Source organism: Cydia splendana, chromosome 2, assembly GCF_910591565.1.
Source record: "Cydia splendana chromosome 2, ilCydSple1.2, whole genome shotgun sequence".
Taxonomy (NCBI): domain Eukaryota; kingdom Metazoa; phylum Arthropoda; class Insecta; order Lepidoptera; family Tortricidae; genus Cydia; species Cydia splendana.
In genome coordinates, this window is record NC_085961.1 from 16,537,562 (window position 1) to 16,562,064 (window position 24,503).

Consider the following 24,503-nt stretch of genomic DNA (forward strand, 5'->3'; position numbering starts at 1 on the left):
ACTCATACGCCAGCTTTGTACCTACAGACGGAAGTCCATTTGGAAATATGACGAGCCTTAAAATATTAAAACCCTACTATTTAGTAGCATTTATGCTATGGTTGTTAAAAACAGATAATAACTGAATTAAAGGAAATCGTACTGTTTGACATCCTATTTCTAATAAACATCCTTATATTCTTGAATGTGACTTAATTTGCTAGAAATTAAGAAAGTTTCGGATTATTTGAAAACTGTGAGAGAATATTACATAAAAATATCTCAGAACAGCATAAAGAGGAGCATAGCGTAGTATGAAAGGGTTGGACCTTGAAAGAAAGAGATACTATTGAAGGTGGACAGAAGCCCAATAAAGGTAATAAGAAAATTAAAACGAATATTGTTTTTAAACATCTTATGTGGACACGAGGGCAAGCGACGAATGGGTTGACCATTGATACGACTGATACGCAAGACAAATAAAAGATATACCTACCTAATAGGGTAGTACATCAAGGAAGCGGTTCTAGGCTCGTTCATGTAGAAAGTGTTGTAAGCTTCGTCACGTGCTGATCAAGAGGCAAGTCTCAAATTTACGACGGTTACGCACTATACAAGAATGTCAGAGGCGCGGAGACGAAAGTTCACCTAAACCAAGAATAATAATTTTAGTTCAAATATTAGATTTCTTCTATACCTGGTGTTCATTTCATAATTTTAGCGCTAACTAAATATATTTAGAAAAAAATTTTGAAAGAAAAATCTAACGAGCTATTTTAATTAACCGACAAATTTATGGCATAGTAATTAATATCATCTATTTCCTTTTTTTAACAACAGGTTTTTCACGTTATCTTCGAAGTTCAAACATAATAAGAAAAGATTAATGTTAAAGATAAGATAAAAAATGTATAACTACCTATTTGTATGATCGTTTATATTTTATAATATCTATTGTATAAATTTGCGTAGATATGTCCTGTCTATATGTCTGTACATCTATCTGACAATAATAAAAAGAGAGCCCTAACATAACAATTTATTGTTTTAGCTTATCAATATTTACTGATATACCGGGTGTGGCCTGTAACATGAGCAAAAAATTAAACTGTAGGCTGTACTCCTCATACTGACCAACATTTGTTCAGCTACTTTTAAAAATAACTTGGGGTTTGATTTTTAATACACTTTAAAGTTTATTCTAAGACGCAATGTATTGCGAATTTTGTTATGTTTAAGGCGTGACAAGCAACGTCAATCACAATGATATGGCGTGGCGATGGCGTCCATTGAAAATAATATTTATTTTGTATGAAAAATAGGGACTCTAAATACTTCATAATTTTTAAAAGTTGTAGAACAAAAGTGTCACCGTTTGAGGAGTACAATCTATGTTTTAATTATTTGCTCGTGTTACAGGCTACACCGTGTATAACCAAAATAATCAAAATATACATATTTTAGCATAATATGTACATTGAGAATCACGTATCAATTATAGGTGTGTGTTTTGACTTGAGTCACAATAAAAAATACTATATACTATATACCTTAAGAGCTAGACGTAACGTAATATAAAACAATCATTACAATATTTTTTTTCCGTTTCCTTAATTGAATTAGATTAGCACTGTTGTATAAAAGTACAACATTTAGTTGAATTTACCGCTAGTTTTGTGTCTCACTCGTTTATTTATTTAGTTACGTGGTACTTGGTGCTAATTTTATGTACATATCGCTGACCAATATTACAGGGTTCTATGTTACATTTACAAGTTAGTTGAAATTCGACTTAATGTCACTATGACAATGTTCAAATTTCAGTTCGATAAAACATAGAACCCTGTAATATTTGGGCCAGCGATATAGTATGTATGCTTATAAGCAAATTCTTATTTCTCATTTGTAATTGTTTGGGGAAACAGGCCGGCGTTTGAGGGAGAGAGGTGGTGATCCTCGCTCTGGGTCGTACTTGGTTCAACAGGTCTCCATAGCAGTTCAGCGGAGGAATGCTGCAGGCATTATGGGGACCTTTGAGCCAGGTACGATGCAGGGTGGGTTATTTTAAGCTTAGTGTAGGTTAAGTTTTATTTGAATTATTTTTAGGTTTTTCTATTTTTATGTATATTTTAAGGATTCAATGTTTTAGGTTATTCTTATTTTATATTTTTAAATGTTAATAAATATATTAAAAAAATAGGTAAATTAAATAGTATTATTTTACAACAAAAAAAATCAGAACAATGAATTCCATAAACAAAAATAAAATTAGCAAAAGTAAATTAAATAGTTTGCCTATAGACTTAAAGTCGAATTTTGGTGTCTAGGATTCTATTGATGGACGCTACGTTTAACGTTAAACGTTGTACCTAAATGTAAATACCTACTTATGTACAAATTTCATTATAACAATGACGCAATCCTGTAAGTCAGCCTCCCACCATTAGAAACCACGCCTCTTAGTCGGTAGCATTACATCGGTAGGTACTTATATGCTTCAAGTTTTTTGGCATAGTGTCGTCGTACTAACCGACTTAGTGGAAGGTCAATGCCACCTCGCCAGGTGGTGTGAATCGTGAAATTAGCAGATATGGAAGAGGCGTGACGTCAATGTAGGCAACTACGTTGATGGCTGGTGAGCGTAGTTTCTGTTCCAGCGCAGTATTATAACAACGTAAATTATTGGGATGTATTACATAATATAGTAATGTTGGAAGGTCAGATGGAAGTCGCTTTTGTAAAAACTAGTGCCTACGCCTATTCTGGGGATTAAGGACGACTCACGTTAGACCGGGCCGTGTCCGGGCCGGAGCTTCCGGCGCTTACTTTTCTATGAAATGACAGGCGATCACGTGATGCTTTCCATAGAAAACGTTGCGCCGGAAGCTCCGGTCCGGACACGGCCCGGTCTAACGTGAGTCATCCTTTAGTTGTTAAGCGGACCCCAGGCTCCCATGAGCCGTGGCAAAATGCCGGGACAACGCGAGGAGGATGAAGATGAAGATGTTTTTGTATCTTCATAATTTTCTTCGTGGTTTCTAAGTACAAAAACTATTTCTTATAGTTTTTGATTATGCTCATTTAGATTAATAAATATGTATGGTATAAATAGTTTGTAGTGATTAAATGTCTCCGTTTAGATAAAACTTACATAGAAGTAATTGCGGCGGTGGTTTTTGATATTCCTATTACATTTGTCTTCTTGTAGCATTTTGCTGCAATATTGTGTCTAGTAACTGAACATTTTACAAGTTTAATAGTTTCATCTAGAACATAAATATCCGCGCTCCGATCATAATGGTAATGATAGCTTAGAGCCGCCGACGGCCTCACCCGATAGACATGTCATTTTCTCACCGCGTTAATTGAATACAAGATAGATATTTTACTGTTAAACGAGAAATAATCATGCAGTAACATACTCGTAGTGTCAAACTCATGAAAAACTTAAATAGCAAATAATTATCATATTCCAAAGCAATCCGAATCTCAGTTTTACTTTGAAACCTGATAACAAGTTTTGATAGGTAACAACAGCAATACGCTTAACTGGCCATTTGCAAACGTAAAAAAGGTTTCACAATAGGAAACTAGGTTACTTTAGTAGCAGGCCACTGACGAGCCTTCCAAATGGATGCCGTTACAAACTTCGAGCAACACCGGCTTCCGACACATCGGAAGGGAGGGGCCCAAGCGATATCTCACCGTACAAATCTTTCTGCCATTTTTCGCGGGGGGAAAGGTGCACACAGTCGCACTTCTCACACACTTACATACAAAATCCAATCTGTAATGACGACACAAATACATAGAAAATGACACACGTAAAAGACAAATCTTGCAAACCTCGATCTCTTTTTGTGTACGGACGAGTGACAAGTGTCACAACACGCACACTAACACATTTTCGTTGAAGTATGTCATTGTATTCTGAGAGATGAGAAGTCGGATTTGTCGCTCGACCGATCCGCAGTTTGTACTGAGCGAGCAAAATCGATAAATCCAACAATTACATGAGACTAAAATATAATAATTGTGTTTGAATGTAATTAAACGAATGATATGTAAAAAAAAATATTACATGTGAAATGTGACACGTTCTTTTTGTAAATTTGATGTCCCTGACCTCTTTTTATAACAAAAAACCGAGCAAACAGGCATTTGTATGCAGCAGTGTTCACGCGCGCGTCTGGACTCGGTCTAGTGAAAAATCCAAGTGCAACTAGTTTTATTACCCGCGCTAGATTAGATTGACGCGCTAATCTTGTACCTCGGCAGAGGGGAAATAGTGCGAATGCCGCCTCCCTTCCGTGTTGCTCGAAGGTTACAAAGGATTCAGACGGCATCCTAATATTAAACATTGTACGTTTTTGACATTCACGGACCGATTTTGGATTGCAGCCACGCTATTTGGACTGTTGGAAGGCTCGTCAGTGGCCACCTGAGTAGTGACAGCTAGAACTTGGTCGAAATACTCAATATCCATTGAATGGGTTTATTCTCTATTCGTATGTATAATCTCGACCTACGAAAAATGTCCATAAGGCCTATATAACTGAACTAACGATATTAAGTAATTTGCTTGTTATTGAATGAGGATTAAGGATTTCATCGGCGCATTAAAACGCACTTGTTTGGACCTACCTTAACACGTTCAATTGTTTAACTCAGTATGAAAACTGGAAAGATGTACCTAAAACTATGGTTTTGTAAAATAAATTAATTGTATGTTTTACTAATTATATTATTTTCAGTTCCCTTATAAGTATTATGTGTAATTATTGGTAGGCATTCAAAGACAGCAAATGATAGCTGGCAAAGAGCGGTGCCTAACTATACATAAATATATGTAAGGCTAGTTTAATTAGGATGAGTTTACCAGATTTCTTTTGGCTTCTTTTATAGATATTTGGGAATGATAGTACCATATTTATGTTACTACATTACTCGTATAGATATTTTCCTGAAAAAACTCAGTCACATTGTAATTGTCTACGTAGGTTATGGTTAACCGAATACAATATTAGGTTATCTGTTAAAATAATAAATAGGTAGCTCAAAAATTTTACGAATGTTATTTTCGTGTCGCAGGTGTCTGTGGTTAGCCTTACCTTAACCATAACATTCTGCGGTCGTCATTCGACTTTTCTGTAGTGGTCGTGTGGCTGGTCAGTGTTCGTGCTGTAAATTCTGTATAGTTAGTGCTATAAATGCCATAGTTTAAACACTTTAAACCTACATAAATATTGCACGATGTACGTAAGTCAACATCAAAAGTAACCTATTTATGTGTCATAAGTATCTATCATTTTCTAATAGGTTAACAAAAATAGATATTGTGTCTGTATCTGTATGTAGAACAACTAAGACTGTGGCGGATACTTTTGAACGCGAATTCTAGATAATATCACTATTTGGAACAGTATTCGAGGGGTTTTTTTTTTCGATGTGGCGCGCGCACAGCTCTTGTGAGCAAGGACCCCGCTAAAAGGATACGGGCGAGCCTTGCTCATATGCATATCTGTCGCCAGTTTTCCCTTAGTCGCCTTATACGACACCCACGGGACGAGATGGGGTGGTGCTATTCTTTTCTGATGCCGGCACCACACGGCACAGTATTCGAGTGTTGCAGATACTTTTGGCGCGATGGCTCATCCGCTCTGGCTGTATAATAAACCTGATCCTGGATATTTATAAACTTGGATATATATACAGAAAACTGCGTCCAGAAAATGATTTTTTTTAGAATTTAAGTTTTTATTAGGGTTCCGTACCCAAAGGGTAAAACGGGACCCTATTACTAAGACTTCGCTGTCCGTCCGTCCGTCCGTCCGTCCGTCCGTCCGTCTGTCACCAGGCTGTATCTCACGAACCGTGATAGCTAGACAGTTGAAATTTTCACAGATGATGTATTTCTGTTGCCGCTATAACAACAAATACTAAAAACAGAATAAAATAAAGATTTAAATGGGGCTCCCATACAACAAACGTGATTTTTGACCAAAGTTAAGCAACGTCGGGAGTGGTCAGTACTTGGATGGGTGACCGTTTTTTTTTTGCTTTTTTTTCGTTTTTTTTTTGCATTATGATACGGAACCCTTCGTGCGCGAGTCCGACTCGCACTTGCCCGGTTTTTTATTGTATATATGTATGTTAGTTTTTAAGGTATGTATATATGGGCCCTAGTTGCCTGAAAATAAACGCTTTGATTTGATTTGAATTGATATATAAGTTTAGTAATAATGAGGCTAACCTTGATGGACTTACGTCTGAAATAAACTTTTTTTTTATATGTGTAGTTACATACCTACATAAATTTATAAGTTTTTCATATGAAAAACCGCACCGTAACTTGATTGACATTTGAGGTTAATTTTAAATTATCCATTGTTAAAATTTAATTGATGTCACTGACTCGTCAAACTCAAAAGCAGACAAAATGATTGGATCATTGTAAACCGTTACAATTATGAGGTACGATTCTATTCTGGGAGCAGCTATTTTCCACATCGTAAATATTATAATTGTATTAGTAACGTAACGTTGAAAGTGCTTACGATTTTTTGCAAAGGATTTGAATTTAATAAGAAGTTTTACAAAAGTAGGTATACCCAGGTGCGTACTTGATCATTTTGTCGTGCATTCACCATATTATAGGTATACCTACCAACTACTACCACCTACTAAGCTTTACCATACCATATGGAGCTTTTGAGCTGAGCTGTATTCTGACTTTACCCTTAAAAAATGTTGTAATGTTTTTATTCCCGTTTCAAGTGTACCAAGTTAGCCCTATTTTTACTTAGTAAATACCTACTCGTAAAAAGTCTTACGTTTGAATGAACTGTTCAAGAACGGAGTTCCGACATAACTAGTAAATAAAGTAGTATAACAACATTAACAACAAATAGCCTTCAATATACAAGCCACGAAATAAAGAAACCACATCAAAGCATACAAAATCGGTCAAACTCTTACGAATCTCTCTAACCTAATAATGCATTCTGTTTCTATTGATCTCTAAAGGCGTTTACTTCCACGCTTAAGAATCATACTGAATGTTCAATTTATGGGGATCGCGGCATCGACATGCCCTTAGCATGTAATTTGGTGATTATCATTCTATTTCTCGTATTTATGCGGCTGACACAGTATCGCGGGCAAATTACACGTTAGCGTGGTCTGAACAGCTGTTTATCGTTATATTGGTTGGATAATCACATAGGGCCCCCAAGTTAATGTTATGGAGTTTCGTTGCTATTTTTTGTACTGTTTCGTTATTTTCACGGCTACCACGTGAAAAAGATCTGCTTTTATTACTTTACTATTGATCATTATGCAATAAAGGTACATTACATACCTACGTTTTTAAACTCAATTTATATTTTTTAACTTACATACTGCCCGATTCGAACTTTAAGATACGTCAATTAATAAGATCTAGAAACGATATGGATTAGATGTGTCAGTGTCAAAAGTGACGTTAGTTCTTCATTCGGTGATCGGGCCGTTAGTTCTTTCCTTAAAAATGGAACATATCGATCTGTATTGGGGCCGAAGGTATGTATATATACGTACCTATACGTTTCTTTAGAGTCAATTTATTGAAGCCACGGCCTACTTCAGTCAAAGTACTTAATAATTAATCAAAATCTTCAATTAAAACGTTATTGCAGAGTATTGAGAGCGAACAAAAAACGTATAGTTCAAAAATAATAAGAACAGTAAGTACAGCCCACGCGATCCCATTAAAACTAATTAAACACGTTAAGATACCACATATAAATTACAGCCAGAAAATTAAATAAATAAATGTACTGTTCGCTTCTGGCACAGTATATTCATAGACAGTAGAGTAGGCGTGCGAGACACGCACTACGCTTTGCTCACAGCGAAAGTGCCTACGGCATTTTGCTGCCTCGTTATTACAAAGTTCTACATATATTGTAACTAATTAATAATTATCATAGGACGAAGAACCTCGTATAGGCGAGCCCGTAGTTTATTGGGTGTATTTATTGGTACCTGCCTGTGTAAGTATGATCGTGTAACGACTGTCAGTCTGTCAACGAACCCACTGCTGTCTACTTGAACTAGATAGCGTCTAGTTTAAATGTAAGAGATGTACTTGTACATACGGTATTTTAAATATATGCCCAGTATCGGACCAAGCTAACTCTGCATGCATTTGCAATAACAAAGTTGGCATCATTAATATACAAATTATATGATAATGTGACGTTCGTAACGACACTACCTCACTTTGGTTTGTTCAAGTCGGTGCAGGAGATTAGCTTAGACTTAGACGGACTAATAGTCTTGTTTGTCGTATGTACCTACATAAATATTTAAAACGTCATACATAAAAATAAAACCGGGCAAGTGCGAGTCGGACTCGCGCACGAAGGGTTCCGTACCATAATGCAAAAAAAAAAAAAAGCAAAAAAAAAACGGTCACCCATCCAAATACTGACCACTCCCGACGTTGCTTAACTTTGGTCAAAAATCACGTTTGTTGTATGGGAGCCCCATTTAAATCTTTATTTTATTCTGTTGTTAGTATTTGTTGTTATAGCGGCAACAGAAATACATAATCTGTGAAAATTTCAACTGTCTAGCTATCACGGTTCGTGAGATACAGCCTGGTGACAGACGGACGGACGGACGGACGGACGGACGGACGGACAGCGAAGTCTTAGTAATAGGGTCCCGTTTTACCCTTTGGGTACGGAACCCTAAAAATCATAAATGAGGCAGCTTAGATTTACCCATTGCAGTACTGCAGTCGAGTGTAATTTCCTTTTACCTACCTAAATATTAGTAATGACCTAATGACATGGGTACGCTATACAAATGCATTGAGGACAGGACCCCAAAATACTATAATGCCTCTTAATAAATCAGTATTTAATTTAAAAAGGATTTATTGAAGAATTTGTTGGTTCAGTTCTACGTAGGTACTCTATGGTAGTTTAAACTTAAAATACTACTACCAAAACTACGACCTAAAGAAAATTGATTAAGGTCACCCAGTTGCTTGGTAGTGGTCACTAATTGGTCAGGAGTTAGCCGCGTAAGCTGTAAGCTGATGAAGACGCCGGTTGGATTCCGGCCTCGACCACCGGAGGTTTGGTCACTTTTTCTTTAGTAAGTATATGAAAGGTTTTATTTCAGTTACAAGTACCTAGTTCATCTAATAAATATAACAACAGAATAAGGTGGTGGTACTGGTGCTCAACACGGTCCCAGTACATATGATCTTGAAACTTAAGTCATTATCACAATAGAGGTGACAGCAGGATATCATCTATTGGGCACTCGGAGTAATTAACAATGGAGCCGCCATTAACAGGCGTTCCCCTCTGTCGAAAATAGGCGGCCAATGGTCAACCATATGTCAACCATATGTATGGACTGACGTTTATCTGACATGACGTACCTATACATTTGATATGCCCCTCCTCCGCAAAAAACGGCGGACTATTTTGTACCGAAAATTTTAGACATGGCGTCTCCGTTGGTTATATCCTCTAAGATTGGGCATTAGCATGTCGAGCACAAGTAACACCACTTTATCTGTAATAAAAGCACCAAACTCAATTTGTAAGTTAATTGACCATTTTTATAAGTGAATACGGAAACAAACTACCATTAACAGTGTTATGCAACGTGAATAGTAATTAAAACGATTTTAAGTCGTGTGACCACAACATAAAATGCCATTTAATGAACTTTCTTTTAAGATACATGATAAGAGCTAGTCAAACAAAAATAGAATTTACTTGTATCATGCCAAGGTCCACGTTTTTTTATTAAGGCGAATATGTTTAGGCCGGTTTATGGTAGGTACCTATTTCAGATTAAATTGAACTTTATTTAATTGTGTAGGTAATGTTGCTAATCCGAAATTCAACCTAGGTAGTACCTAACATAATATATTTATATTAACTTTAATTTGTATGCGTTCAAATGAATCCAAGAAACTTGAAAACTTGTTTAATCCGAATAAGTTTAATTATTCCAAACTATCTTACCAAGTTGTTATCTATTAATGTAATTCAATATAGAAGTTGTATAAACTACCCATACAACCATTTCCAGTCGCCGTTACGACGCGGTGTTGACACATCTTGTGTCGACACCGTCTGTTTCGGTCACAATTCCAGTCGCAGAGTCGTCGCCGTGTCGACACAGTTACCAGAAATGGGGAAGGGTCGACACATGACACAAAGTGACATAAAGTGTGGTCGCCGTGTGCACACATTGTTTCGGGTTTGCGACTACTTTATGCCAAAATCATTCGTTCATTCGTTCATTTTGTTCCTGTCAAATGGAAACTGTCAGATGGAAAAATACTTAAATAAAAATAAGTGACATTAATACGCCATCTCTAAAACGGATTACAAGACGTAATTATATATTGTATGCATTTATATTACAATAGGACTTAAATTATTATGGGGAATTAAACTGCTCGAGTGATTTGATAAACTAAGTGTAATATAATCAACGCGCCACCACATTGTTTTAGTTTAGCCGGAAATGAAATTGTTTACTTCTCAGTGCCTGTGTTCATAACTATATTATTTGAAGCATTTTTAGTACTTCGATGCGTATACTATACTTAAATAACAGAAATAACGCTTTACATACTACGAAACTTGTTAATTATGATGTATAAATATGGTTTAAGGCTGAGAAATATTGCAGTCACAAAGTAGTTGCAATGTTTCGACTTTGTGTCGACTCTGTGTTGACACATGACACGCGCTGTCAAAAGTAATAACAAAGTTACTGGTATGTTACTGGATTTGCAAAATGGCTCCTTGTGTTGATTTGTTTTCAGATATTCTCAAAGTGTAAAAATGCCGTGGTCAGAGATGGGCATTAATCGATTAACTGTTTATTCGACTAATTAATGGAATAAAAAAAGTTAATACTCAAATTTTAATCGCGATTAGTTTAGTCGACCTAACATAGATTGAAATTGAATTAATCTGAATATTAATCGAATAAATTATCGATTAAATCTCGATTGAAAGTTGACAGGGGGCCATTTTTGTACGTAAAAATAATAGAAATGTCTTGCATGCAGATGGTAGCAAAACACTTTGTCATAAAAGTCGAGATGGGTGTCGATATATAGGTTTTAGGGAGTGCCGATTTCGAAAATAATGACCATTTTGGAATCCGAAATGGCGGCCATGCACTGTGTCATAAAAGTCGTCATGGATGTCGTTTTATACGTTTTAGGGGGCCCCAATTTTGAAAATGATGACCATTTTGGAATCCAAAATGGCGGCCATGCACTATGCCATAAAAGTCGTCATGGGTGTCGTTTTATAGGTTTTAGGGGGCGCAGATTTCGAAAATGATGACCATTTTGGATTCCAAGATGGCGGCCATGCACTATGTCATAAAAGTCGTCATGGATGTCGTTTTATAGGTTTTAGGGGGCCCCGATTTAGAAAATGATGACCATTTTGAAATCCAAAATGGCGGCCATGCACTATGTCATAAAAGTCGTCATGGGTGTCGTTTTATAGGTTTTGGGGGGCGCAGATTTAGAAAATGATAACCATTTTGGATTCCAAAATGGCGGCCATGCACTATGTCATAAAAGTCGTCATGGGTGTCGTTTTATAGGTTTTGGGGGGCGCACATTTCGAAAATGATAACATTTTCAATTTAAAAATGGCGGCAATGCACTATGTCATAAAAGTCGTCATGGATATCGTTTTATAGGTTTTAGGGGGCGCAGATTTCGAAAATGATGACTATTTTGGATTCCAAGATGGCGGCCATGCACTATGTCATAAAAGTCGTCATGGATGTCGTTTTATAGGTTTTAGGGGGCGCAGATTTCGAAAATGATAACATTTTCAATTTCAAAATGGCGGCAATGCACTATGTCATAAAAGTCGTCATGGATATCGTTTTATAGGTTTTAGGGGGCGCAGATTTCGAAAATTATGATTATTTTGGATTCCACTTTTATGACAAAATACGTAGCCGCCATCTTGGATTATAAAATGATCATCGTTTTCGAATTCTGCACTCCCTAAAACCTATAAATCGACATCCGTGACGACGCAAGTTATCTTTATTTTCAGATCTAACAAATTGCTACAGAATACAAAGGACAAAAAAGAAGCGAGGAGGTAATGAAACAAGCAAAAATACAGATGATTCCTCGACGCAATTGGGTGATTCTTAAATTGTGTCCAGATTTTTTTTGTCATAAAAGTTTTTATTTTTCACATATTACTCTCACAAGTTCCGTGACATTTCGACCTTGTAATTTTTTAAGTAAATGTTTTTGTTTATCTATGAGGATCTCACTAGAATAGTATAATCAAGGTATGTTTATATTTGATGAATGAAATAGTAACGCAAAAAAAAAAAAATTGTGTCTTATATTCCTGCCGAAGACTTTTATTTTACCTTTTCCTTCTACACAAGTTTGGCCAAGTAATAAGAATTTAGGGCTCTCAATTTTATTTTGTCTTCTACAACAGTAAAGCTACGAGGCCATGTTTGGTATCGTTTTCGTATAAATTCGCAGTACCAAATTTAGTTAAGGTATCACATTGACACCATTCCGAAGTAAAAACATATAAACTTATTAAAATACTTTCTTTTTAAATCCTCTTCACGCTTAAACTGCTGAACAGTTTTAATTTAAATTTGGTACACATATATTTTGAGTCCCGAGACAGGATATAATAAGTTATCTCAAAAATCATCCTTTAAAGGTGTGAAATGAGGTGTAGGGGGGAATTCAGAATTGACTTCTTGAAGTTAATACTGTTTAAGTTTAGGTTTGAAGTTATGTTTTTTCATAATTTTTAACTAAATCAAAGATGTAGACCATCCCAAATTTCATATAAATCGGTTCAGCGGTTATTGATTTCCCGTACAAATTTCCACGCCACTTTTCACACCTTCAAAAGATGATTTTGGTTATAAGATCTATCCTATGTCCTGTTCCGGGACGCAAACTATTTCTATACCAAATTTCAACGAAATCGGTTCAGCGGTTAAGCGTCAAGAAGAGTTTCAAAAAAACCGGCAAAGTGCGAGTCGGACTCGCGTATTAAGGGTTCCGTACATTAAGTCCGACTCGCGTTTGACTGCACATTTCTAATAGGTTTTCCTGTCATCTATAGGTAAAGAACTATTTTGTGTATTCAGACGGACATACATACAGACGCACGAGTGATCCTATAAGGGTTCCGTTTTTTCCTTTTGAGGTACGGAACCCTAAAAAGATTTATTTTTATTTTGTGGAATGGTGTCAATGTGATATCTTAAATGGATTCAGCACCCCAGATTTATACGAAAACGATACCAAACACGGCCTAGCACCTTCACTGATATAGATATATCAAGATAAAATTGAGAGCCCTAAATAAACTTTCAAGAGCGGATATCTCAAAAACTATTCAACATATCGAAAAAATTGATCGAATAAACTTGTAACAAATTAAATTAACTTTCATTTTGTATAAGTGGCCATGTCGCTGAGATGCATAGTTTCCGAGATATAATCGAAAAAAACGGGAAAATGGGACCTTCAAAGCCCCCTCTCTCCCCCCCGCTCAAGGGCTACGGCCGGTGACGTTTGATATGTTCACCTCCTAACTTGTCAAACCGAGTTACGGAGTCAAAAATTGTGTTCCGAGCATTTCCCTCTACAACTTTTGGAGCATTCGTTGCCTGACCTAAGTAGCTTATTGAATTTCTTTAAAAACTTTTCTGTAAAAGGTTGACGGGTGTTGGGTGTTTATATGGTTTCGGTCGATTATTATCATTTGCATTGCCCATGATGACTTACTAGAATTACGAGCACACGAGACACTATAGTAGTTTGACAAACCTTGGTTTTCAAGAGGTATTTTATATTGACATTTGCTGTCACAAATTTGCTGTCAGATTTAGTCGCAAACCGCACGCAAAGTGCACACAAATGTGTCGACACCTTGTTACGGAAAAGTGTAGACACGGCGACGACACTTTGTTTCGAAACAATTCTAGACACATTGTGTGGACTCTGTTACGACACATCTGACATTTAGTTACCACTTTGTGATTCTGCGACTGGAATGGTTATATGGGTAAGCAGAAGATGCAAGCGACGTTTGATAATATCGCCGACGAAGGGAAGCATAAACAAGTGAGAGAAACGAAATAAATTGCTACCTATAGTATCAATGTTAGCTATGATAACGAACAGCTTCTACTTATAAGATTTAATGTTTTGCTGTTAGTATGTGCATTAAAATATTGTAATTAACTAATAATACTAGTAATATATAAGCAACGCAAGATGGCTTAAAAACTGTAGAGCTATAGGTACATATATAGGTACCAATGAGAAGCTTACATCATAAAATGAGCCGTGTACCCTCGGAAACGATATATTCTATTATATTCTATTCAACCCGCATAATTACACGTTCAGTGAAGCTTCGTAAATTCGGACATTTTTTTTTATCTTAGATTGCGTATTTTTCTTTTGCTCGTAAAATGTTACAAATTCTATTATCGCCTACTAGATAAAGTCGACAAAGGTGTTTAAGCCAATGCGGTAGTTTTACGGCTAATTTAAGGGAATGGTACAGCCGTACAATGGTTTGATTAATATCACTATAACTAGGATTATACGTAGGGTTATGTACTATCTAACTCATCTTTCATTAAACTCTGTGTAATAAATAGTTCTATGTTTTTCGGACTTATATAGTTTTCAATTGTATTATTGTATACAATCGTGATATAATAGAGAGCTTTTCAGTCGAGTTCCTACCGTGTTTAAGCCACGAAGCTTTCTGAGTTTTTGTTTGGTTCATAGGTTTCAAGTCGCCTATACTGTGTTATATGGCAGAGTAACATTACTCGTCAAAATGTTTTCGCAACCCATACTTTGGAAACTATGAGTCCTAGCAACATACCAAAAAGTTAATATGTGATCTGATGCAAATAATTTGATACAAGCTGGATCGCTATCACTTTCATTAGCTGAAACCGAACCGATGTATCGAGAGATTTCATTGTAAATGTAACTACCGTTAACATTCCACGACGAGGCGTCATCCGAATGTGCATATTCAACAGTATCCGTGGATACGCGATTTGGCGACCGTTACTGATCCCTCATTCTCCTCACGTAAATAGGCACTAGATAGTGCTTGTTGAGATAGTGATTGTTGCTTAGAACAACTTCTTATACATTATTCATGGGAAATGCACCGCAAATTACCGAGTCCTGTTGCATTTGCAACCTATAAACTAGTGACCTCTGAGAGGAATGTACTAACAATCTTAGTAATTGTAAAGACGTAAAGAGCACTCAGAGAAAGCTAGATCGCGTGTCACATGCTAATCGGAATTTCAAAGGAATAACGCGAACTTCTCGAGGAGTTTAGCAGATGCAAATTATTAGTCGACACTATAGGTAGCATTCTGCAGACACATAATGTATATTTAGTAACAGATAACCGTACCTGGCGATTAAAATGGCCATTTGTGTAGGCATGTTGAATTGTTGACATTTCCTTAAGCCGGCACCAATTTAATGAGTGACTTCGTATCCATAGTTTACGCGTAGAATTTATGAATCGTTGGTTTGCATACTTTTGCTAAATCGGGACCAAGCTAGCGCAACATACTGAAATGTGACTGGATTTGTATAGATCAATACCAACAGAATGCAGGCCCAGTACCGCGCCAACGTAATTAACGCATTTGAAAAGCAAACCGTGGAAAAGATTTGAATACGTCATTTATATCACCAATTGAACTCCTCCAATAATTACTCTCAACACCTTTCGCTGGGAATAATCATAATTCCCATGACCACAATACAAACAGTGCATTAACTGAGCAAACCTCGTCAATTTGCCACAATTTGTTGAAGGAAACCACGAGTAGATCTAATGTAGGTTGGTGGGTAATTAGCCACAGGTAATTGAGTCGATCGTACGTGACAACCACAATGGCTCCCATGCATTCGGGTTCACACGGCTTTCACAGCCATTACATGTGGCAGGACGTGTATTGTCCGACAGCGGCGTGACAGTAGCCGCAGGGCTGACGAGTAAACATGCTTGGAATCTTTAGCGGTAACATCCTTGTGTTTTCCACAAACATCTTTAACTTAAATATAAAAAAGAAAAAAAAACAACGGGTTGCACTCCGGGAGTGCCGACAGAAGTGAAAACACAATGACTAGTCCAAAATGTCTGCAGCACTATGTATAATTGACCGATCCTCCTTTCTACTGAAAAACTTTAGTTCCGAAATTGCTGGCCAGTGAGCTTAAATTTGTAGCGTTAATTGTTTAAAATTCGAATAGAAATTGTAAAGTTACCTTGCAGACCTCGCGTCTAAATATATTCGGTCATGATATTTTGAGTTTTATTCACCGTACTAGAGTTCACTTTTATTAGCGATTTCATCAAGATGTAGCTTTATTGAATTATATTGGAGTGATATAAAGTTAGAATGAAACTGTAAGATCCTCGTATTTCAGCCCGTACAAGATTAGAACATTGAGCTTCTAGCTTAATATAAAAGTCCAGTTTTAAATAATTGACCTGATTATGATACGTTATGACCAAAGAATATAATACTCACTAGGAGGTTATGACTAAAGTTCTTTGGTGAATAACATTGTCCGTCACACATAACATAACGTTACGCAAGCGCCCTGCGCCGCCTACATAAAACAGCAGGCTCAGGCATACATTTTCGCCGTGCGGTAGAAAGAGAGGAGAGACGCCTTACGCGTTACGCCTTACGCTGTCTCGAGTTTAATAACTGACAGACCTTTTGTTTTAGAGATTACTGTATGCCTGACACAATGTTAACTAGGTATTCATTATATTATGGACGCCCAAACCTACCTATCACAGATCGTTGTGAAAGTCACCATGCTCATAAATAATAAACAGGCTCACAAAATAAGATACCCAGAATCGAGTAGTTTAGGGTACTCGTTAGTAGGAAAGCAGAGCTTCGGCAGAATCTGGTATAATAGAAAAATATACAGAGTGGCCAAAAAATAAGTGCATTCCAACGGGAATAACAACCAACGCCACGCAACAACCAGGCAACGGCCAGGGAGGTTTTGGGATTATACTGAGCAACTTTTACTATGGGACCAACCCTGAAATCGCGAAAAAAAAATTTGGCTGTTTCATACATGGGAGGGTAATATTTTTTCGCTAGGTATTTCGGGGTTGCTCCCATAGTAAAAGTTGCTCAGTATAATCTCAAACCCTTCCTGGCAACGGGAATACACTTATTTTTTGGCCACCCTGTAATAGAGGAAGTAAAATCGATAAGACAGAGTCCAAGCAGCAGCCCTATCAGAATAACCATGTGGCTCGTTGCGGATGCAATTTCGCGGTTAGCTTACATCAATCGTGTGTGTCATTGACTTTTCTTTGACGTTTATTGTCAGTGATGACTGAATTGACTGATGCGATGATTAAACGCATTGAGACAGTTTTTTTTTCTTCCTTTTCAAATTACATGATTACTTTAGAAATTGTCTATGGGCTGTAAAGTTGAGCCAAGATAAGTCTGCAACGATTTTGATAGCATACGCAGTGCAAGTGTTATTTTAAACGTCAAACTGGTATAAAATAATGACGTAGAAATAGCAATTGCACTGCGTGTGCTGCAACGATTGCAGGCTTTTCTTGATCTAACTCTATGAACGAGCGCAAATTTAACTCGTTTATTTTTTAAGGATGAAAGATGCTTAGCATATCAACAATAATAATATTTTTCACGTAGCTTCGTACGGGACTGCTGTCATCTCAATACAATTTATGCGTTTTAAGGTTGCCACCATTAGAACATACAACTTGCTACCGTACCTAGGGAATGTGAAAAGTACTATAATATTCAGCATTGTCATTCTATACTGTTAAAAATCTAGATGAGCATCTAAAGCCTAAGTACACTCGTCTCACATGAGTTCGCGCACGCGCTAAAACTAAGCAAGTACTTTTCAATAATTCATTGAATTGTACTGTAAAGTCAGGCGGGACCCGTTACGTAACGACAGCAGAGACGATTCGACAAGGAGATTGAAAAGAAGTTACCTATTAGTTAACGATATAAAGTAGTACGTAGTACCTAAAAGAAGATGTTTATTTTATTTTCAGTTTGCTTCATAGTTTGGTTGAAACATCTTGACATCATATTTAGAAATAGATTTTGTCAAGACGCGCTGTCAAGTGTATTTTGCCTAATAAATCCAAAACACAAAGGCCATATAATGATTAATATTATTTACATCTTCGAAATCTATTCAATAAGATTAGATTGAGCATTATATGATATACAAAAAAATATGTACACAAGTTCATGAACACAAGTTCAAGTTTCACTTCCTGTTTAAAAATCAAGTACAACTAAGAAGTCAACACTGCTAACCGTACAGCATCCATCCGTTTGTTTTTTCCCCTCGCGGTCCAGTTGCAGGCGTGCGATATGTACGCTATGTGTGTTAGCGGACGTTCGCAGCCACCAGCTCAAATGGAACGGACGCTGCGCGACAACCGACCAAACGAGCAAGACCTCAATTCAAAGCACCTAAGCTTTGAACCGACAGCTTTTCACATCGGTGGAGTTGCCAACCCGGCCTCCCCAAGGACGGAACGGAGATTCGTTTCTGCTTACTCAACACACTTACACTATTCTAAGACGGGTTTTTGTATGATACGGAGCCTAGCGGAATGCAATTTTGAGATTCAGAATTAATACGGAGGAATTTGACGTTTTCTAACACGGATCCGGTTTGTGACCCGCTTGGTTAAATGTTTAGTCATCGTTTAAGTGGGCTCATTGAATATGTTTCGCATTAACTGCATTAACTAAGATGTTTATAAATTAACAAGTGAAATTTATATGCAGAATGTTATGCATGCAACAAGTTATGTGGAAAATCTAATATGTATATACCAAAACTGCGCCGAAACAGATACTGTTCTCAAAATCATCACTTTTTAGGGTTCTGTACCCAAAGGGTAAAAACGGGACCCTTTTACTAAGACTCCACTGTCCGTCTGTCTGTCACCAGGCTGTATTCTCATTAACAGTTGAAATTTTCACAGATCATGTATTTCTGTTATATTTAATTACACAAACGGGTCTACCGCGATATAATTTCATTTCAATCGCCTCTCTCACGATCCGAACGTGTGGAAGTGCGTACATTGGCCAAACTAAGCGCAGCGTTCAAGAGAGGGTGAAGGAACACATAGCAGCTGTTAAAAATCGCCATGTAAACAAATCCGCAATAGCTGAGCACTTGCTGACAACGGGAACGAATCACTGGATTGAGCTACATAAACCCAAAGTCCTCTCCAACGAGCGACACTATTATCCGCGGATCGTGAGAGAGGCGATTGAAATTAAAAAACACCCTAAAAATTTCAATCGTGAGGACGGGTACAAATTATCGTCTACTTGGGGACCAGTGATTCAAATGTTGAAACCAGCGGATATATCTTCGGACCAGTGTACGGATACTGTGAGTGTTGCGTGTCGTGCCGTGGACAATAAACATTAAACTTTAACGGGTAGCTGCAATTTCTTTGTCTACCCCGAACATTTTATAAACTAATTTCGGGTAGTTTAGTGGTGTTTTATTAATATCTCCGTTGACATTTGTTGGGACGTCAGTCTTTCCGTGACCACAGCTGGTGCAACTCAGCTGAAACGTCGGAATTAAAGGTAAAAACAATGAAATTATATCGCGGTAGACCCGTTTGTGTAATTAAATATGTGTACAAAACGCGAGAGTTTAAAGTGTTATATGTATTTCTGTTGCCGCTATAACAACAAATACTAAAAAGTACGGAATTTTCAGTGGGCGAGTCCGACTCGCACTTTTCCGGCTTTTTTAAATTTGTCGCTTTTTTCTACCGACGGAAATGGCTTGACAGATTTTATATTAAATACCTATAGGGCCCATAGTGCAGTAAATTTTTATGAGGTACAACGAATGGTGAAATATAATTTGTATTTTAATTTCATTTGACGACTCTACCCTACTTAAGAAGAAGAAATACATTTATTTTAATGCCACAACATAGTACATGAAAAAACGAAAAGCATGCAGACATAAAACACATTTGGACGCTAAAATAGGAATACTTCATAAACAGTAAGATAATAAAACAAGTGCGAGTCGGACTCCATATAATCCAATATTTTTAGGGTTCCGTACCCAAAGGGTAAAAACGGCACCCTATTACTAAGACTCCGCTGTCCGTCCGTATGTCTGTCACCAGGCTGTAAATCATGAACCGTAATAGCTAGACAGTTGAAATTTTCACAAATGTACTTCTGTTGCCGTTGTTAACAACAAATTCTAAAAACGAAATAAAATAAATATTTTAGTGGGGCTCCCATACAACAAACGTGATTTTTATTGCCGTTTTTTTGCGTAATGGCACGGAACCCTTCGTGCGCGAGTCCGACTCGCACTTGGAGGGTTTTTATACTTAACTTCATTAACATACCGAGGTACCTACTAGTACGAAACTCATCAGTCATATATGTTACCATACCACATGTGTAGGCATCACTATGCTGATTATGATTATTAGTTTTTGCGGGGCGATAACCGATTGATAGTTCCATGATGTTACTCGTACAATAGGTAGCTGTTTAGTATCCATTAGTACAGTTAGTAAACGTAGATGATAGTAAACCGATAGTTCTTAATTATAAAAAAACCGACCAAGTGTGAGTAGGACTCTCGCACAAAGGGTTCCGTACCATTACGGAAAAAAACGGCACTTAATTATTTATTTTATTCTGTTTTTAGTATTTTTTGTTATAGTAGCGGCAACAGAAATACATCATCTGTGAAATTTTTAACAGTCTAGCTATCAGCCTATCACGGTTTATGAGATACAGCCTGGTAACAAACAGACAGATGGACGGACAGAGGGACAGTGGAGTTATAGTAATAGGGTCACGTTTTTACCCTTTGGGTACGGAACCCTAAAAATAGGTTTTGTGTTTGTTACAGTTTCATACTTCCTGTCTCGACGCGTGCTATACAATTTGAAAGGCAAATGTTAGGTAAGTACAAAAAATAATTTAATAAGTACCTAATTAAATTCTACTCTTGCCTTCAAATTGCATTATAGGTATTCAAGGCTTGTAGGGTTTATTAATGATATAGGTATAAGGATTTTACGTATTAGATAGACTACGAGTTTAAATTATTAGACTCATTACATACTCACATTAACCAATGTAAAAATTAACCAAACAAATGTCGTCCTCGGTATATGAGACGCAACATCTGATGCCATTCTGGACCTGAAACAAAAAAATATTACTATGAATTATTGTTATTGTTGAATATAAGGTCCTAAAATGATGTAGAACATTAATATGATTATATATGTAAGTAGTTTATTTATTTATTTTAATATTGAACGTAGATAATTATTTTATTCGAACACTTACACTAAAACAAACAAAATTTATGTTAAGTACTTTACCTAAAATTATGTTAGAATATAATAAATAATTTGATTAAACTTAATGTAAAACTCTTCTGTCGCTTCCAACTCTTGTGTTTGTATACATACTCCAATTACAGAAGGTCGGTAGAGCAGAGCGAAGCTCTTCCTTTCTTACTGACAGGGCAATTTGAACGTACAATGACATCAGATTGATATCATTTAGCTATCGTGTATGATCCTGATAGACTAGAAATAACGACTATGACGGGCAAAGTTGAGGGCCAGAGGACTCGCGGCAGACCACCCGCTAGATGGAGCGCACAAGTTACTACACCGTTGCATCTACATCTGCAGGAAGCCGCACATATGGCGGGTGACAGAAGGCTATGGAAGAGACTGGTCAGCAACATTAGGACATGATGTCACGATCCTCAGCATTGAGGGAACGACTGATGATGACGATGATTTCTGGTAATAGGAGTTCAAAGCATGGAGTATAGAGTAACAGGAGCGAAATCTCTTATGGCAGAATAATTGTAAAAGTGTCCAGCAGTCAGCTGTAAATAATAGTTCCAAATATCTCCAGAGGAGCGCTAGAGTAGCGAAGGATGTAGGCGTTATTGACGAAGTCAATTGCGCTGTCAATGATTTGATTTTTTAAATCAAATATTCTAGGTGTTGTAACGCCACGCCACCTATTTAAAGTTTTTTGACGGACACTTTTTGATACATGGAGATTGTTTTCCATGGTTCAAAGGAGTTGTTAACTCGTCAGATTTACATAAGTGAAAATGTTATGAATAAATGCAAACAATCATAGGAAGCCAGTTTGGACCGATGCCTATAATTAATAAAGCTTTCACACGATAGTACATTGTAGGAGAGGACAGAAAACCGCTAAAAGATGGACGAGTGAGTTCAAATAATACGAGTCCATCTTTAGCGTTTCCGGCCGAGGCATTACATAGTGCTTTTCACGACTACTGCGAGGAAATAAGAAAACATTTGCATTAACTTCTTAAATCTAAAAATACCTTCGGTTTATAGAAACTTTTTTTTTACCTTCCGCACTTGTTCCTTTTTAAATATAACAAACATAATAAATCACCTGTTAATAAAAGTTCAGACGATAGGTACTTTAATTAAGTATTTATGTATATTTTAGTGCACTAGGCCACGTAGTGTGCTTTTGTAACCAAAATATTAGGATTGAAACCAAACAATAAAAGAAATATATTTATCTAAGTAATTCATTCCCAGATAGTTTTTTGCACATACAACCACGAAAATACTGTGCAGCGCTATGTGGTTTTGCTCACAATAAAATTTAGTAAATCGTATAGTATTGTACAAGTGGAAATCTGTACAAAGAGCAGTGTAATGAAGCGTGCAGGCGCGTGCGTCGCTGCACGATCACGTACTTTCGTTTCGTGTAAAAACAATGCATTTTTTTCGCTTGAACGGCTAAGGCATTTGGAATCTTATCAAGATGATAATGTGATGCTAGGTTATTTTATTTCAATTATAATTTACGAGCCCTAAAGCACATGTATCTTTATAACTAATAGAATTGCACGGTAACATTATTATTGATAAAAAAAAATAAAAAAATATTAGGACATTCTTACACAAATTTACTATACACCCACAGTGAGCTCAATAAATAATCACAATACCACGTACATAAATAATTAACCGTAAGAATGGTCATATTTTAAACTTGTATGATTACGTATTACAAAAAAAATCTAATACCTAATGCATCAAAACTGCGAATATTATGTTAATAATTAAGCAATCTGATCTGAAATTTTAATTGCATTTAATAAAGTGATATATGAATAAGTATATGCATATTAGTCTCAAATATTTGTGAAACTCTACGACCTAGTGTGGAACCGGTAAAGCGTTGCGTGCCCGGCGATATGCGACACCCGATACTTATGGTAATGGCGTTTACTTATGTCGCGGAAATACGAAGAAAATGGCTATTATTTACTGGACCTTGGCTATACAGACAGGACACATGTGGCCAGCCGTCTTAGGATTTTTTTTTCTCTTAGCTGGTTCTGGTGAGCAGCCAGACACAATTTAATACACGAGAGAAAGACGGATTTAAACGACAATGGCTATATGGATATTACAATACACCAAACTTAAAACATCAATGCATTATTTTTTGTTACACACAACTACAACCTACAATACAAAATAATGTTCTTTTTTGCAAGGTGTGCAAATAAAACATAAAATAAAAATATACAGCATAAAAAAAATACAATAAGCATATTTGTAATAGTAATTAATACCAGTGTTTCCTGTAGTGATGATTCAGCCAAGACTCTCAGGAAGCGGCCATACCTACCGAAATAATACCTTACAATACGACGTTAAAACTATGTAAACTCAAACTTCATTACCAAGTGCGAATGGCGGTAACGGCATGTATTATAATTTTTGCAACGTAGATATATTTATGACCTTGCATAAATAAGTTAAGCTTAGGAACAGTACCTATTAATGAAACTAGGCATTAGTTTGATTAAATATTTATACGAGTAGTAACCACTGGCCATATTAAAGTTTGCCACTAAGATAATGAAATAGCATGTCGTACACAATGTTAACAAAGAAAGCTTATTGCAAATCAGTTGCACCGTGTTGTGACTGCTAGGAATTCAGCTCTTCGGACGTTACACGCTCCACCGCGGAATTCTCCCATAATCACGTATGAAGACATTACTTGCTGTGTGTCTGCGGACCGTCATTTCATTCGAGTAATATTAGTGTCACTACAAGTCCTAGGCCATTAAAGCCTAGTTAGAAAGCTGGTTAGTTAGTTAATTTGCATAGCTTGAGTTTGTTTCTAACTTACATTGTAGGTTAATGGAAATATTGTCTGCATTTTATAAAAAAAATACTCAAGGGTTTTTATAATTATAATAAACTCTTGAATCTAATTGGGATTTCTATTCTAGTCAGCCTCAGGTTTGTATATGTCGGTAAAACTTATATGAAGTA

General features: G+C 36.7%; 1 protein-coding gene across 1 annotated transcript in view; it reads right to left on the minus strand.

The window, feature by feature from the left end:
• The window catches only part of LOC134805052 (cuticlin-1), a 109,158-nt gene that overhangs the window by 50,837 nt on the left and 33,818 nt on the right, over positions 1 to 24,503 (minus strand). The window contains exon 3 of the mRNA XM_063778341.1: positions 21,258 to 21,333. Within this exon, the coding sequence (XP_063634411.1) occupies positions 21,258 to 21,333 (76 nt within the window). The remainder of the gene's footprint in view (positions 1 to 21,257; positions 21,334 to 24,503) is intronic.